This window comes from Lingula anatina, chromosome 1, assembly GCF_051362555.1.
Source record: "Lingula anatina isolate TDL-2025a chromosome 1, LinAna3.0, whole genome shotgun sequence".
Lineage (NCBI taxonomy): Eukaryota > Metazoa > Brachiopoda > Lingulata > Lingulida > Lingulidae > Lingula > Lingula anatina.
In genome coordinates this window covers 67,119,680-67,138,417 of record NC_141767.1, presented here as the reverse complement: position 1 = coordinate 67,138,417, position 18,738 = coordinate 67,119,680, and the positions used below count along the sequence as shown (strand labels likewise).

Below are 18,738 nucleotides of genomic sequence, written 5' to 3'. Positions count from 1 at the left end.
GCAATCCTTGTAGTGCTCTTTAGTATGAAAAGTCCCGAACAATACGTTTTGTTTTGGCTGTAAGTGTAAATCTGAAATTTCATGCGAACGGTGTGGATATTATCACAAATTATTACCACAATAATTGCAGAATACGGATGGCCTCTCGAGAAGAGAACAGGAACAGACGGCACGGCTCCCATGGTGAAAGTGAATTACCGGATCTTTATAGCATTTTTAAAGGAGAGGTAATTTATAAATCCCGCTCGTGTGTTTCCGATTCAACTGAGCACGATATTTGACAAAATTATGTGGTTAATACTGTCTTAAACTCTAAAATGCACTTGTAAAAATCTTACATGTTGTACATCTTACCAAGCTTACATAATACAGAAAATAATAAGATAAATAAATACATAAATAAGTGGAAAGCAAGTAATTTCTGTAAACAATTAAATGCAATCGGCATACTATAGTTACGTTAATGGCAAGATGGGTAGCAGTGTTGGTTCCAGGCTTTGTGCATAAGTAAATGCAGTTTGGATCTTGGATGATATTTAAAAAGCACTGGAAATCACATGCTTGAAATTTTTCTTTAGGTCAATTGTCAAATTTAAAGATACTTAACACATCTTGAAAAGTCCCAAAGTCATATTTTAAAAACAAATATCAAGCAAAGCTGCTTACCTTTCCCAATTTAGACTTTTAAAGTGATGAACCCTTGCAATAAAAGTACCTGATGTCTATATTTCTATCTGAAATGTCATGCAGACATGGTGGTCTAAATGAATCGACAAAATTTGTTTAGAACTAAGTTATTGATTAGAAATGCTACAAAAACAAAATGTAATTACAGGGACAGGTTGAGCAATTGTTTCTTCATTTTTCGAGGAAAATTACTAGTAGATTTGGCACAAAATTCTGAGTCCATGCTGTCAGTCAGTGGTTAACAAGCTTTAAGCTTATGTGAGGAATAATTGTTTTTAGCAGAGTGTATATTTCTGAAGATATTTGGTTTCTTTGCAGATATCATCTGTACAGCCATATGGAGCATTTGTGAAAATTCCTGGTTTGAAGAAGCAAGGTAATCAGGGAAGACTCTAGCTTTTTTGTACTTTGAACTAAATGTGTCACTTGTAACTGTAATTTAAGCTGCTTAAATTTCAAATAGAAATCATGAGATTTTGAAATTCTGCTATTTACCAGGTCTTGTGCATAAGTCTCAGCTCTCACAGTCAAGAGTGGACAACCCTGCTGAAGTAGTAGATGTTGGTGAAAGTGTCTACTGCAAGGTCATTACTCTTGAGGTTAGTAAATAATATTACATATAATGCAGCTTCACCTGGACAATTTCATGTGAATGTGGTATTTCTATTTTCTCACTCTCTCCTTTCTGTCATTTTCCCCATCTTTTTAGAAGCATTTTACTGGCTTTGATTTTTAAAAGCTGTGTTATTGATCATAGGTTTTGCAGTGGATGAAACCCATACAATTAGAAAATATAAAATGATTGCATTGGACAATTCCATCACCTGCGTCTGTCGTTGCCGATGCCGATGCCGTGCACTTTCCTTGTAAACACGATAAGTGGAGGGCAGTTTTACTTTTTGGCTTTATATTTACAGAGCTGGTGAATATTCATAAAACGCAGGTCAAGTTAGAAAATCAGCATGATCGGGCCATTATTGTAGAAGTTATGCTGTTTTTTCACTTTTCAGCATATTTTTCACATTTCCTCAGATTCAATTCTTAGGCATGTTAACAGTCTCATTATTAAACTAATAAGATACGTAAAAGTTTTTGTTTGACATTTCCTGCATCTTTACAACATTGTTAGTTGATTTTGTAAAAATGATGGTAAACTTGTTACTGTGTATTGTGTAATAAAGTTTCAAAAATGGAAATAAACTCATATCATTGCAGTTTATCAGATTCAATCATTCACTATGTTCAGAATCTCAGAATGGAAGAAATTGGACATTTAACACTGCTTTATTGATATTTTTCCCATCTCATCAATTTTCTTAGTTGATCATATAAAAATGGCAGTAAACTGTTAATTTTGTTTTATGTTAAAAATTGTTAAAAATGGGAAAAAAAACATTTCAGAACAGTGCTGTCTTGTTTACATTTTGGCATTTTCAAGTTGTGACTTTGAAGTTCCATGGGCCTGAAGACCTTTGCTAGTCACATTTTCTGAATATCCATGATACTAATATTTTATTATTAAAAATTGATGGTCATTATGCTGTTAAAGATTATGTAATATTGCATCAAAATTTGAAAAAAACCTATTTTGGGCACTGCTCCCATGATGACCATTTAAGAAAAACCATGTCACTTACTGTTCTCAAACAGTACAGTAAATATGTACAGATGTGTCAAAAATGTGTCTGTACATATTGCCATCACCTGCGTCTGTCTTCACCGTCAGCGCCGTCACCGCCGTCACCGGCGCCTTGCACTTTCATTGTAAAGACGATAATTGGAAGGCAGTTTTACTTTTGGGCTTTATATTTACAGAGCTGATGAATATTCATAAAACGCAGGTCAAGTTCGAAAATCAGCATGATCGGGCCATTATTGTAGAAGTCATGCTTTTTTTCACTTTTCAGCATATTTCACATAATATTATTGGCATTTTCAAGGTGTGTGACTTTGAAGTTCTACATGCTTGAAGACCCATGCTAGTCACATTTTCTGAAAATCCATGATACGTACATTTTATTATTAAAAATTGATGGTCATTATGCTGTTAACCAATATGTAATATTGCATCAGAATAGAAGAAAACAATTATGGGTGCTGCTACCATGATGACCATTATGGGAAAACCATGTTACTTATGATTGCCAAATGTTCAAAAAAGAAATGCAGGACTAAAATGCAGCCTGGGTTGGAAAAGTAGTCTAATTGGCTTCTTTTTCTGGAAGTTATACATTTTCAAAGTGTGAACTTGAACTCCCATGGGCCTGAAGCCTTATGCTTGTTACACGTTTTACTTACATTGGTATTACCTGTTGAGCATAATTAAAATTTGATGTTGAATTTGCAGTTTAACATAATGTACTTTTGCATCAGAATTGACAGTAGCCTATTTTGTGCATAGTTATTTCCTGCTTTTTGTCTGTACATTTGACAGCTTTGCTGCCTTGTTTTACCTTTATGGTCATTACTTGACAAGTTTAGATAGATATTTAGATAACAAGTACAAAAAATAACCATAGTAATGTTGTGCAAATTATTTTTTCAACAGAATGATAAAATTGGTCTGTCTATGAAGGTGGTCAACCAAGGCACTGGCAAAGATCTAGATCCAAATCAGGTTCAATCCAGGTACTGTATGACTTTGATAGATATCACCTGCAAAACCAGCAATTTATATTTAAAAAGATTAGACTGGAGTACATATTATGTTGATATGACCTTGTTTTTCCAATAATATATTCTTTAAGTTACTCGCTTGATAAAAGATACATTTGAATGGATCTCATGGTGCAGCAATGGCTGAATCAGTTTCATGACATTAATCACAATTTTTCTACTTTTTATTTAAAGTCAATAATTAAAATTGCTCTTAATTATTCTGTAATTTATTATGTAATTTTACATCAAAATTGACACGAATCTTCTCTGTGCACTGCTACTGCAATTGTTATGAAAAGAAAACTGTTACTTATTATTTTAAACTTACAGGAATAATTTTAGGATTGACATGAAATTAGAAAGCCAGATGAATTGATTTATCATTTAATATTGCATTAATGCAATTTCATAAATTTTCATTTTTCTCTTTCTGGCATTTTCAAAGTGTGCACTTGAACTCTCATGGGGCTGAAGCCTTATGGTTGTTACACATTTTATATACATCGTTTATACCTGTTGAGCTTAATTAAAATTTGATGTTGAATTTGCAGTTAAGCATAATGTACTTTTGCATCAGCATTGACAGTAGCATATTTTGTGCATTGTTATTTTCTGCTTCTTGTCTGTACATTTGACAGCTTTGCTGCCTTGTTTTCAACTTAAACTCAATGTTCATCTAGACAAAAAATATTAAGGGGTAAAAGTTGAGCTTTCCTTTGATTATTTTTTTTCAGCCAAGATGCTCAAAGAAGAAAACAAGGTTTTATATCCAAACAGGATAAAATAGAACTTGGTGCTGTATTAGATACAACATGTAGAAAGTGTGGAGGAAAAGGTATAGTTGTATTTTCCATTCTTTTTGGTCAGCCAGCAACATACTGATAATCTACTCATATGTGCAAGCAGCAATTTTTCTTCTAAGTAACATCTGTTTTGTTTTTTAAGAATGATTAATTCTATTAATAATTGACAAAATTAGGTATTTGTTTTATGTTGTGGCCCTGTGAAAAATAAGCAACTGTATGATATGGTTTTTTTATTCTAGTATCTCTGTATATTAAATTTAAACAGATATAAATACAGAAAAATAAGTGACTGTATGATATGGCTTTTTCATTCTTGTATCTCTGTATAATTTAAACAGATATAAATGCAGAAAAATAAGTATACATTGAATTGTTTTGTTCTCCAGGTCACCTCTCCCAAGACTGCTTTCATATACCTGGACAAAAATCTTACGAACTGCTCACTGAGGACCCCCTTGAAACAGTAATAAAAGAAAAACATGAAGATGGAAAAGAATTTCAAGACAAAAAGAAAAAGAAGAAAAAGGTATTGCTTACATCTTTCTGTAATGATTGACCATAACCATTTTTGGTTTGTTTTTACAGACATTTTTATAAGACCTGCCCATCTGACTGCTTGCTTTACAGTCTGCATGACTTATATTTAGAACATGGGAGTTGGGATGTAAAGCACTGCACTGCTTTGGCATTTGGGAACAGTAAACTTTGGATTTCATATAATCTTCTTTGATTTCAAGGAGAAGAAACACAAACACAAGACAAAGAAAAAACATAGAGATTCCACAGAGAGTAAGAAGGTAAGGCAGGAGACATTAGTTTTACATTTGCCTCCCCCCCCACCTAAAAAAATCAACTTATAACCTTGAAGAAGATAGTAAAAACATGATGATACTTAATGGTCCCTTTTATCTTTTTATTATTATCATTATAATTTATTTATTTACAATAATTTTTTTTTTTTTGCAGCACAAGAAATCTAGCAGGCACCACAAGCGTAGCAACAGTAGGGATAGCAGTTCAGACTCTGATTCAGAACCTAAGTACAAGAAACACAAGAGGTAGTATTTGGGAAACCTTACACAGGGCATCAAAATAAACCAAAAGGAACAGATCATTACGAACTGGTGTCAAGAAGTTGTTGAGGAGGCATGTTCAGATAAGTCAGGGCTGAGGAAAAGTAGTCTGACTCATTCCTCGCCCATTGATCAAATGGATTCTGTGCTGCAACTGCATGTCATCTCTAAAACAATGGATAGGAGTAACATCACAGCTCAACTGTAGCACTGCTTAAAGTCTTGCTGAGGGCAGAACAGAGTTTAGACATGTACCTTGTAAGGTTGAGCCTGTTCATGTATTGTGCACTGGGATTTTAAGAAAGGTTGAGGATAGCACATTCATTGCAAAGAAATGAATGCAAGATTTCTGAGGAAAAAAAAAGAGGAAAAAAGATCAAATTGAAATAATCAAAATAAAATCCGATATAAATCCACACTTTTCAAACTGTATTTATAATTTTAAAAATTGAGTATATTCACACAGGTGATGAGTATACATTTTCTGTGAGCAAGCATATCAGTTCCATTTGTATTGGAAGATGGTGTAAATAATAAAAACTTTGAATTACAACTTGTCATCTTGTGTTAGGAGAGTTTTAAAATGAAATGTTCAGAACAAATTGCTCTTGTATTGCATATTTATTTTATGAATATAAGACTTGGCTGTTGTATGTCTTATTGGTGATAATAAATGTACCAGCTGGACCTGTCCAGGAATTCAGTACCACAGTATGTTTTATCTCTCCACAGTCTGCAGCAAACAAAGCAGTGCAATACACCCCCTTCCCTTGACACTGATAATTAGAATCAACATGCTGGATTATTGAAACAGCAGATCACAAGACTGTATTAACAGCCATGACCTAGGTCTGAACTGGGAAAGATCCATTGTATACAGCAGATTGGTTCATTATTGAAGTTCCTAATCTAAAGGAGCCCCACCCCCTACCAGACCCAGTTAGTGACTGTGAAATTGTGAGGCAGAAACTCCCCCTTGTTTGCTCTGTGAGATAGTTAAGATATTTTAAAGTCAAGAGGCAATGCTGGTCTCATGAAGGTGATAAGAATTACCCCGGTACCTCTATCAAGTTAAATATTGAGCAGCTCAAAGTAACACCTTGTGAGAAGATTAAGGCTCTTATGCATTAGTGTGTGTGTGTGTGTGTGTGGGGGGGTTAATCCTCATTGGAGACATTAAAAAGTAATCCCCAGGTCTCGACATTTTATTACATAAAGATAGGACATACTGATTATCATGCTGATTGTAACCTGTTTTCATTTTAATTACTTAAACGTTTTTACTGTTGTTTTTGCAGAGTTAATTATTGGTCTGTCATTGAAGGAGCTTGTTTAAAATGGAAAGATTTGATTTCAAAAGTACCCACTTATCCTCAGTGAGCAAAGTTGGTCTAACAAGTGGTCAGTGTTATGTGTAAGTAAATCAAAAGCCCAAATATTCTTTACATCCTTTTATTATACATCAATAACAATATACAAACCCCTCCAACAGCTTAGTAGGTTATTTGAAGATGTGAACTATACTACGGTATTATTTTTACAATAATTTTGTTCAGTTGCTAGTTTAACTGAATGTATTTATCAGCTTGACCTTTTATCACATTAACAGATGTGTCATATATTACAGTTTGTAGGCTTTTATTGTATGGAAATTTTATATACAATTAAATGTCCTCTTGTAATTTAGTATATTTTAGAAATAAAATAGCTATAAAAGGCCATTAAAATACTTTTTGTACAATTTTTTTTAATATTTCTGAGCAAAGGCCAGATATCTTTTCATACACAGATTATGCAACAAATGTTTTTACATTATCTGACTGTTATCTACACCCAAGATTGAAGTCCAGTTGAAATCAATTTGTTCTGAAGTGAAACTGGGGATTATTTTCTCCATATCAAAGTCAAGTTATCCTTAAAACACTGGAATATTTCAAAATATATATCCAAAAGCTAAAATAAATAAATTTCAAAGAAAGAAATAGCTTCTGTTTAAATGTCCAAGAAGCATTAAATACTTGTTATCGCATTCTCCTTAAGATAAATCTGTCTGGTGACAACCAAATGTCCTGATAAAACACAGACAAAGGCATGTTTATAACAGTTTATTGATAAGCATTAATATGATTGACAATTCAACTCAACCTCAAATACATAATTGTAAAGATAATATGTGGTATTTGTCAGCTCTACTGTGATATGATTGGCTTGAATCGCATTCAATTTAATTTTGGTCAAAAAGGAATTTAGATGCAATTTGTATTTCATGGCCTGAATCTCTCCATTTACTCAGCAATCACTGCCACCATGATCTTATAAATTTGATAGATTGCTTCTACTTCACTTTTTTACAAGCTCGATTAAAACCAATCATGGGGGATTTTTTTGCCAAATTTTAACAAGAATAAGTTAGTTTTGTTATGCTGCATTTTGCTGATATCCAGTCAGCATTTTAAAAAGAGTACTTTTCCAGTAAGATCCTTACACCATGTTCATGGTTCAAGTACAAAGTAAACAAAGTCCTGAGTACACTGACCTTTACAAGGTTATAAATACCACAAACAGTAGAATATATGTACATCCCTTCACCAGTATACATATTTTGAACAGATACAAACAATACAACTGCCATCAAAAATGAAGGTCTCAGAAAAACAAATTGTAAGGCAAAATGCTCTACTCCCTAAATGTGCAATACAAACAAATTTTTCATTTTTGATGGCTACTGACAAGGAATATAAGTCCACCTTCAAACTCTTGAAATACATTTCTTGACAGTTCACAATATTTAAATATACAATATATTCATAGAATAAAGGTAAAACTAATATCTCTAATTCTGGTTATACTAAATTACTAATAGTATTCAAAATAATGGACATTCACATTTTTTTTTACATTAATAAGCAAAGAGACATGGAGAGTTTTTTGAAATTATGTTTACTGGGGAAAAAAATATAACCCAACAAAGCCAGATGATTTGAAGGATTTTTGGATTGTAACAAATGCCTGAAATCAGGTGATGCAATGTCCTTATCTTGATAAGAACTAATAAATACCTGGACCTATTGAAGCTGAGCAAATAAAGATATGTGCACCTATCCAGCTCAGGTGACCTATCCTCCGCGATAGTGTATACAATGGTAAAATATATCTTCATCAAACCCTCAGATTTGAACTAATTTGAATACAATTGCTACTTAATTTCTATTCCTAAATCAATTCTATTGAATGTAATATAATATAATATACTAATTATGGTTAAAATAGTTTGCTATGGCAAGAGAGTGCATTATTGACTAGAACAAACAAAAAGTGTTATAACCATGCAAAAAATATGCAGGAATGTCCGTGAACTATTTCAGACTGCATGCAAAAATGTACAAATCTGGATCACAACTGCATTTCAGCCAAATAGTAAATGTCAAATAACACCACATTATCAGAAGAAGTTTACAAATGTTTTTTGGCAAACAAATTCTCTATCAGTCAACATACAAATAAAACAACTTTAGAATATCATGCCATTAAGTAATCAGTTCCTCGCCATACAACTTTTTGCAAGTAAGACCCATAAACTGAACTCCCATTGCAATTTAAAATTTGTTCTTTTCTGTTACTTGAATTTTGACCTGCTCTTTTTTGTTTGTATCCTAATCATCAAATTGAAGCAAAAAATGTTCAATTTTGGCACAGCCAGTTGTCATCAGTCTTATATTTTTTTTTATTTTAGGTCATTTGTATTTGAGGTACCAATTGATTCCAAATATTCTGGAATTGTCCATTTATAGGAGCCAATAGATTTTATTCTAGCTCCACCTACTGCTATGTTCAACCTTAATTTGAAAAATCACATGCTATGTCATCTCAACATTGAATTTTCAGTTACCTAAACCTCAAACAAGGTGAACACAACAATATAAAAAATAAAAACCCTTGAAGAGAAGCATACAAAACACTTGCTAAAATAAATAATCCAAAAGGACTGACAAAAACTTTGGCAACAATGTTTGTCTTTCATGTATTAAAAACTCACTTGAACAATATTCTGCAAAAGTACACAATAATAAAGTACCTAAAAACATAGAAATTCCTCATTCAAATTCATGAGGTGATTCCACAAACACTTTTAAAGAAGACAAAAACTCTAACTACATTCTTACTATGTATGTTTACGTGTACGTGAATACTACAAAGTTCACTGTTGAATGGCACACCATATCACGGGTTAGTCAAGCACTTTCCACCCATTAACATAAGGTTAAAACTTACCACCACCACTAGACTCCTACAAAACAGGAACAACTCTACTCTTAGGTGCAGCCATATATCTACATATTCATAATACTGTGCATCGATAAAAAACAAAACTCCATGCCGAAAAAATTCAACAGGATATTAGAGTTAAAAGGAACAGTCATGCAACAAGGTTCCAAATGTTTTAAGCCTGTGTTCACATTTGCCATGATCCATCCAATGCATTGATAGTTGCAAAACCTGCCTGGCTGTACACAGGGTCATCTTGAGCTACAGATAGAAAGGAAGAGCTATAAGAAAAGGAAAACAATGGGTTAGTGTGTTAACAAGTTAGTAAGGAAAAATAAAGAAATCAACATAAAAAAACGCCAATCAACAATGCTACTTGGTATGTGACATACAAACAAATTTAGATTGGTTTAGAAATCAAAATGAATCAGAGACTTGCTTGTCATGACTATAAATAGTTGACAAGTAAATCTGTATTAGTCCCCAATAATGATCGAAAATTGACATAGTATGCCTGCCAAATTAAGCAATCTGCACATCTTAACAAAAATTGAAGCACATAATACATAATATGCCATAAAAACAGAAAACAAAAATGCCAACACTAAATGCAGCATCAAACTTAGTAAAACTATGTGAACACACCAGTACTACATACGTATGGACTTGCTGCACAAATTGCACAAGAAAAGCATGACATTGCAAACTCTGGCTTACTCTGTGGCATCTTGCCTGTTGTGACAACATAACTAGGCGTGGAGGTTACTACTGGCATGGCCATGGCAGGGGCGTATGTAATATCCGAACGAGCAGCAGGCATACTCATAGCATAGGCAGCAGGAGCTGTGGCAAGAGGCCGTCCTGGGGAGGTTGGCATCATGGGCACCTCAGCACCTGACAGTCAGACAAGCCAATTAGTCAAACAGTCAAGCCAAATCACACCTACTAATGATATACTTCATAACATAATTGATACAATGCCAGTCACTGAGGTGTATGTGATATATATTAGTGCAAATCAGAAGTGGATATGGCATACACCTGGCTGATGAGCATGGTATCTGACAAATCATGGCTTATTATTTAGTATTCATGCATGTTGTGCATATAGGCAAAACACACATCTGGGCTTTTGTTCTGATATCCACAATGGTACAATATCATGTACATATTATGAAGGTTTGAGTCTAACAACATATTTAAGTTAAAACTACCCAACAAGTTCTTAATTGAATCCTTGTTCTCCAAATTGTTTTATAGTAACAAGAAAATGAGCAGAAACAATAACACTGGGACCTTTGAAATAAGATCCTTCTTATATCTTATGCAGCTCTACACTTTACAAGCTATAAAAAATTACGTCACCATTAAAATGGTACCAAAGTACATGTTTTCAAAGGAAGCAAGTTGCTACTGACAACAGCAATGATTGCATGTTACTGCATTTCATTCCCATTGGCAGCTTAAGGAAGATTGCAAGACAAGTGTGAAACACAAGCTCCACTGCCAGTAGCAAAATCAAAGACTGCTCATCGTAATCAGGACACTTTTATCAACAATGTGAAAAAAATATGGGATTTAGACCGGCAAACAGGTAAGTCACCAGTAACATAAAATCAAGATGGCTTCAGTCCAAAATGCTTAGGTTTTTTTTTTTTAAAGTAAGCCAAGAGAACTGTGAGCAATTACATGATAAAAGTTTTAGCAAAATTGATCCTAAATAAGCTCAGAAGCTGAAGCAAACAGCAAGATGCAAAAGCCACATCAGATAGTCAACAGAAAGCAAAGTACAAACCTTCAACAGGCATTCCAAGCTGGGCCAACACAAATTCAGCAGCATAACTTTTAGCTTCCTCCACACTACGGCATAGTTTGTTGGGAACAAAGGGGGTGGGAATGTTGGGCAGAGTCACCTAATAAAGGAAAATGAAAAGCTGTATTCTTTTAAATCAATTAATTTACAACACTTGCAAAATTGTCATAAAAACATTTTCACTTCAAAACTCTCAACAAAATGTTTAAATGAAAAGAAATGAAAACAAATACCCTAAAGCATCAAAATTTTACTATAGAGACGTACTTTGAACAAAAAAAGCTGGACATCCCCACTTCCATCACGTCCAAGTGTAGAGTGCAGGTGATAATTTGGAGTTCCCCAAGCATTCTTCTGGCAAAACTCTTCTAGAGTCTACAGTACAAAAAGTTTCAGTAAATGATCAAAACAATCAAACAAACAAACCAAATTCCCGAGCAAAGACAAACATGACATGCTGGAATTAAGGTATAAAAATCACTGCATCTATTTTAATCTTTTCATTAAGAAGAATCAATGCTGATTTAACTTTGAACTGATGATAAAATCGAATTCCTGTAACCAGTACCCCAGGCAGCACATGGAAAATACAGATGTAACAAAATTAACATGATCTATCAGTATCAGTGTTATGGGATCTGTCTAGAAGCAGCAATATTATAAGCACTACAATCAACATACCTGAATAGGGGACTTGACAGACTGGGGTTTGAGGGTTACAGGGTTAGTTGGGGTCAACTCCATTCCAGGAAGTAGGTCATAGAGTCGATCCTACAAGGGAACATGCAATCTGCTACAGTCAAACCCCATTTCATTAAATCACTGTGATTTTTTAATGAGCAGTTAAGTAGTCATTAGCTCCACCCCAAAAAAATTGAATGATTTAAAATTATGATAAATCACTGTATTTTTTGTTGCTTTAAGGTCAGTTGTTTAAATTATTTTAATTTTTTTAGCATTAAAAGCATCATTTTCTTTTCCCTGTCTATAATTAGTATGGATCTAAAAGAGTGGCTGACACTTGGTTGTATAAAAAGAAAGCATAACCAACAAATTAGAATGAGTGAGCTTAGCATAAGAAGAGAGACTGTAAGTATGGCAAGCAAATTTCATGCACTAACTGATGAAATGGAAATGTGTCAGTGAAGAATTATGATTGTGTTAGGATGTTCCACAAAATCTCACCAAACTATAACAGAGACCTTACAGGTGAGGAATGGCACCAGTACCTTACCTCCACAGGCTGTTTCCTGTATCCTCCGCGCTGCATGTAGGCCATATACCCACGTCCACCAGCACCACGTGATCCAGCAGCACCACGGCCACGCCCTCTTATGGGCCCTCGCATCTGTAAAACTCTACTTTGTACACCCCTGCAACACAAACATGTCAGTTACAGACCAATCTATTGTTTTCTAGCAAGTGTCCTCATCAGCCATCTTTATTAGGTTAAATGTGTAAGTAATTCTTTAAATAAATTGCAATACTGTTATTTTAAAAATTGTTAACTAGATAAAGGAAAGTAGTGTGTATCAAAACTAACATAAGCCAGGTCTCAAATCAAAATAATTTTAACAAAAATAAAGAAATGAATAAACAAAAATTGAAGATCTATAAATTTTCAACTGATAGACCTATAATAAATAAGTCCACCATGAATGAAAATGACAGACACATTAATCACCTGCTTCATATACCTAGAGATTGATTGATCAAGAGTTTTTTTTTTCTTTTTTTTATAAAGCCCTAATGTGTAATTTTTTTTATTTATTGAAATTTGGAGAAAATTAGCTTTATTGGAATATCCAATTGATTTTCAAAGTAATTTCTAAATATTTGATTTGTAGAAACTTCTTACAATTTAAAAATTGGTATCATGGTACCATATATGAAAAAAATAAAGAATGAATTTAACAGATGACAAAAAAATAAAGAATGAATTTAACAGATGACAAAAAATAAAGAATCAAATTTGAAACATAAAAACACTAACAGCAAACTTCAAAACAAGCAAAATTTGTTATCATTTCATTAAACGCAGTCAAAAAAAGCAAGCTGCACAGAGCAAAAGTTCAAGCTCCCTTAGATCATAAAAACATCAAAGCCTGATCCATTTGTGTAAGTGTTAGATTATTATTATTGCTATTATTATTATCATTATTGTCTGCAATTGCGCAATCTGAATTTGGGAACAAATTTGTTAGTAATTCATTTTTTTCCAAACTTGCTGGTGATGGTAAACCTTGTATATGTGTCATCCTCATCCATGGTGGGTGGGAGATCATACCTGGCAGGCACAGTGGGGATGTTACCATAGACTTGAGCAGTGTACGGGTCAATGGTAGTGGGGTAATAACTGTACGCACCAAGGGCACCCTGAAATACAAGGAAAATAACAATGACATCCACTTCATGATGAATATTAAAAGATTTTATGTCAAGAAAGTTACCTTAAGAAGCAGAAGTATTTCATCCTTATGTGCTGAGTATTTAAATTATGTTGCACATTGTAACAATTGTAGAAGCGAGTTGAGTAAAATTCTATTTTAGTTTTACAACTGATCATTTTAATCAAATATGACAAAAACTGATCAATCAAACTGTACTGTACTGAGCCCCAATCAAACTCACCAACTATAAATAATAAATAAATAAATACATAAATAAGTAAATAAATAACAATGGACAAGTGAAAAAAAAATTATAAAAAATTTTTAAATGTTCATAGTGCACTAATATCTAATACTATAAATATGTTTCAATTAAGGCAGAAGAGAAAGGGTCTTACATTTCCAACGGCTTCTACCTGAGATACAAAAGCACCACCACGTCCAGCACCTCGAGTGAAACGTGTGTATTCAGTTTTGTCAACTGGTTTGGCAAGTACCACTTCAATTGTTGAACCATCCAGGTTTGAACCTTATTTAAGTAAAGATTATAAATCATGTATGATTCACATGTATCATTGTGTTTCATCACATTGCAGAAGTAACCTCCCACTTACTCGTTCTGAAAACTTAATGAGAGCTATTAAAATTACTGGGTAAGTTTTCAATTTGTTATTATTAAGCAAAAAAAAAAATATATCACTGTCATTAGTTCAATATCTTTATTAATTGGTATCAAATGCTTACCATTCAACATATTCATTGCCTGCACAGCATCATTTCTATCTTTGAAATGCACAAAGGCATAATCCCTCAACTTTTTCACTCTCTCAATACACCCATCTGTTCCCACTGCTTGTGCAAAAACTTGAGCAATCTTCTCCTCAGTTGTAGTTAGCATCAGGTTGCGAACATACAGAATCTTTACCTGTGTAGCATAGAAAAAAAATAGAATAATGAAAAAAATAATGATACTAATAACAGTTATACATTATACAGAAGAGACAAGTATAATTACTTTAAAATTAGAATGTATATTCACAATGAAAAATCTACAATAGAAGGTTACCATATGGTTTGATCTTAGGATTCTACTTTCCACAGAAATGTTATATTCCATATGCATTTTATCAAATCATTTTTTCTATGTCTGACACTAGCAAGGATCAGATGAGTATAGATCTTTTGGCATTCCTCACTCAAACTTTCCATTAAAACCCTACAACTGTGGGGGTAAAGGTCCCAGCTTAACCACACAAGTGGCAGACTGATTAAGATTTACAGGGATTATATTGTTGTAGAAATAAAAAAAATCCAAAAATTCCATACAATTTCCAGCTTGAGATTCTAAATGGAAATACATGTACCATTAACATGGTCAGAAACTAAACTTTGGTTTTTTAGAAGTGCACCATGCTTTACAGCATTAACTTTTTATTCAAAACTGCCACACACAATCTTACAGACTGTCAGCCCTACATATAAATTGCATTGTTATCTATAAATTAAAATAGCTAGTATATTGCAATTACTGTAGATGTTCATTATTAAATACACCTTTAGACTGTCATATCCCACATCAGGCAACCAGACAAGAACATCGTGCAATATCAAGTAAAGAGGCTTCAAAAACATCAGCAAATATTTAGGGATAGCAGGTGCTATCTGTACCAGACATTCTTAGATTCTGTTCTGAGAAAGAGTAGGATTAGCTGGTTATGCAATCATTTTCAGTGTAAATTCTCAGGCAAATTTTAAGTCTCTGCTGGTGTATTTTCTCCAAAATTCATTGATCTTACTTGAAAGGCTTGTCGGACCCTTTGGCCAATATAAAAAAAATATTGACTTTCAACAGCTTAGTGCACTGAAGTCCCCTCAGCACTATAGCGTAGACACACTATAATATCAAGCATCTAGGTAAATCACCTATAGTTCAAATATTGTAAAGCAGTTCATCAAATAAATTTAGTTATACTTAAACCTTGGGAGGAAGAATTACAAGAAAAGTATACCTGACAAAGGTGTAATGACTCACATTGGTGGTGCAAGGTACACAACTTTTGTTGGAGCAAAAAGAAAATTACTTCCAATTTACTGCCAAGTGTGTTTGGGCTTCAATGCTTCATTAAGTATTAATAGAAAAGCAGTGTGATCTCCATACAATTAAGCCATAAAGTCACTGCCTCACTTAACCCCCAACTGTTAGTGAGCAGACCTCCAAGTTTGATGGAGGAGAGCATGACTAGGAATAAAATGAATATGCCAAGTAGGAGGTATTTCAATACATGGCATGAACACCTTGTACCAAGATATAAAACATCATGAATCACTTGTACTGAAGAGGAAAATCTACATTGAAAATTATCAGGAAGTATCACCTTTGTCTTTACTCAGCATTAAAATCAATGTTTTTCATTCTATGAATAGCTATGACATAAACAAAACAATCAAACAAACAAACACACCTGGATAATTAATGTAATATTTGATTAAAAGTTTATAATAAGTCCACAATTATTTTCATGGCTAATTGGGATTTTTGGTCAGCCATATGTGCCTATCACAGCATAGTGGCAAGTGTGCATTCCAATTCTGTATGGTAAAATTGTCCTCCAGCAATGAAGTCCTAGTCTAACTGCCCTACCTGATAACAGATTTTATGTCAATATATGCCTGTGGTTCCCTAAGCAACCAGCCTGGCAACCCAAGGGCTTATCAGAGATTTGCTCTAGTGTACACCTAAACTGCATAGTTTAGAAGTTATGAGACATGTACCAGTTTAAATATATCATTTTGCCAAAGTGCCATCAACTTCCCTAATGCGGTGCCCTATACCAAGAAGTTGGTTTATCATCTACAGATTTTAGATGTTACCTATTTTTATAAAGATCAATTGTTCCTACATGCAAGCACAGCTGATGAACTGGGGGTCAATATTTGTAGATAATTTTGAATGTAATCAGTAGGTGCTATGATAAAAACGCATGACGTTGGCTTGAGGGTACCTGTATCATGAAGTACTGGAGTAAAGTCCAGGGGGAGGATACTTGGGAAGGTGCACCTGTAATTGTAATCTAATACCTTATTTAATAATGGACTTATTTTTCTTCATCAGAAAAATGTCTTTACACAATTTCACCAAATTACTATTATAAAATAACATGTTGATGGTCTGACATGTCTCAATTTTACAGCAAAGATCACAACTTTTTCGCTCTTCCATCTATTTCAAAATTCTTACTGTAACATTCGCATTGACCAAAAATCTTGTCTTACGAATGGTTCCTTCCTATAATAAAACTAACAATGCATGAAACCCTTAAGAGGTGAGGGATTCATAAACATCTTTCTTCAAACAATAAAATAAGCCCTTAATAAAAGGATTTAATGACACCTGTTGTATTCCACTGGCCTCCCATATTCTGGTAGGGATCAATTGTCAAGGGCTTCATTAGACAACGGACTGAAGACAGCAATTTAATTTAAAAATAGGGTACCTTGATACTCTAAGAAATCAATTTCTATAATTTCAATGGTCTCAAACATTTTCTAGTCCGCTTGTTTGTAATACATTACTGTTTAGCAAATTTAAGAATATTTTCAAGGTACAAAACCTTTTCTCAAATAAATAAATTGCCAAACATCCTTTTTGTATTTTTATAGTATAGACACAGCAACATATGATAATGAATTCAGAAATGAACAAGATGGTTTAATGCAACGTTTCGCCTACCTACAAAGGGGTGCCGGTCAACGCCCCCTTGCAGACGATTTTTTGTAAAACAGGTCTTTCACATCATCTTTTTCAACTGGTTGAAATTCAAAGTAATCTTTTGATATTTTCAAAAACTTCTCACCATAAACAAATTTATTTGAAACAAAACATATATTTGTGGCAATGAACCACACGACAGAAATCCTCAAGATAAAATTGGAAAAGAAAATGGCGGCGACCTGTGCGTTTGTGCAAGATAGAACTCACCGTACTCATCACCTCTTCTGGTACCTCCTGTTCTGGCTCAGCCCAATCTACAGCTATCTGATGACCCCACAGCTGAATTCTGCCTGGAATAAGTTTTCGTCTAGCCATTGCTGCTGCTCTATGCGAATCATATTCGACGAAAGCAAATCCGCGATTTTTGGTCTTGTCTGTTGCGCTGGGATAAACTATTACATCAACGACGCCTTCTGTTACCTTTTTCATTTCCTCCAAAATTTCTTGCCTTTGCTTATTCTTTGGAATACCACCTACAAATAACCTACAATTGTCTACACTCAAACATACTCCAAGAAACCGCCCCTTTCTTATTTCAAAATTATTCAGTTCTTTCACTGCTCTTTGTGCATCAAGTTTGTTTGTGTACATGGTGAAACCATATCCCCGATTTGTTCCACTGAAATCCATCATTAGCCTAAACTCATAAATCTTGCCCATCTTTTCAAAGATGGGTACCAGTTCATCTTCATAGCAGTCACGAGGGATTTTGCCAATGAAGATTTCACAACCCCTTGGTGGGGCAGGTCCTTCCCAGCCAGGTGGAGGTCCTCCGTATTTTCTTTGGCCGTTTTCTTGGATCATGCTGTACCCTGTTCTCTCCATAAGAGCCAGGAGAGCTTGCTCATTTGGCACGCCAGACACACCTGCTTGTTTCTCCTCCATTTCGAACTCGTCTGTGTCGGCGGTCATCGCTCCGATATACTTTGATTGCAGAAAATCTGTGACCAATTCACGCGTTGGCTGGAGATATGACAGTCGGGCTCATGAATTATTTATGAGGACACTTGCATCGCGCGTTTTGATTGGCTAGAAGTTTGTGTATTTCATTCACAGCACGGACCTTACGACAGAAAAGTTAATCAAATCAGAAACAAAGAAATTGCAGTAATGCCATTGGATTCGGATTTCAATTGAAATTCTGTGAAGCCAATGTCACTGTTGTTATTAAAGGAATGGCATCAGTATTTTCAAAGTTTGTCTAGCAGTTTGATTTACAGGTCTCTCTCTACTTCAAACACCGCCTTTCGCAAACAGTGTAACTTTTTTCTGC

At 34.1% G+C, this 18,738-nt stretch overlaps 2 protein-coding genes across 8 annotated transcripts; one reads left to right on the top strand and one right to left on the bottom strand.

Annotated features, from left to right (window-relative positions):
• Positions 1-18: 18 nt before the first annotated feature.
• Positions 19-5,927, top strand: LOC106169655 (zinc finger CCHC domain-containing protein 17). Its single transcript, XM_013549199.2, has 8 exons — positions 19-227; positions 1,006-1,063; positions 1,186-1,286; positions 3,236-3,315; positions 4,080-4,180; positions 4,538-4,677; positions 4,889-4,948; positions 5,118-5,927. The coding sequence occupies exons 1-8, from the start codon at positions 138-140 to the stop codon at positions 5,211-5,213; spliced, it is 726 nt and encodes a 241-aa protein (XP_013404653.2). The 5' UTR covers positions 19-137; the 3' UTR covers positions 5,214-5,927.
• A 1,389-nt stretch (positions 5,928-7,316) lies between these two features.
• Positions 7,317-18,429, bottom strand: LOC106169623 (APOBEC1 complementation factor). 7 transcript variants are annotated; one of them, XM_013549165.2, is made up of 10 exons: positions 17,673-18,429; positions 14,438-14,618; positions 14,092-14,222; positions 13,546-13,679; positions 12,538-12,676; positions 11,985-12,074; positions 11,571-11,678; positions 11,286-11,403; positions 10,208-10,384; positions 7,317-9,771 (listed from the first exon to the last, which is right to left on the bottom strand). In XM_013549165.2, the coding sequence occupies exons 1-10, from the start codon at positions 18,375-18,377 to the stop codon at positions 9,752-9,754; spliced, it is 1,803 nt and encodes a 600-aa protein (XP_013404619.1). In that variant the 5' UTR covers positions 18,378-18,429; the 3' UTR covers positions 7,317-9,751. The 7 variants fall into 7 exon arrangements, with proteins under 7 accessions (XP_013404619.1, XP_013404603.1, XP_013404611.1 ...); XM_013549149.2 differs by having other exon boundaries at positions 7,317-9,751; XM_013549157.2 differs by having other exon boundaries at positions 7,317-9,751; positions 13,591-13,679; positions 17,673-18,428.
• Positions 18,430-18,738: the final 309 nt, after the last annotated feature.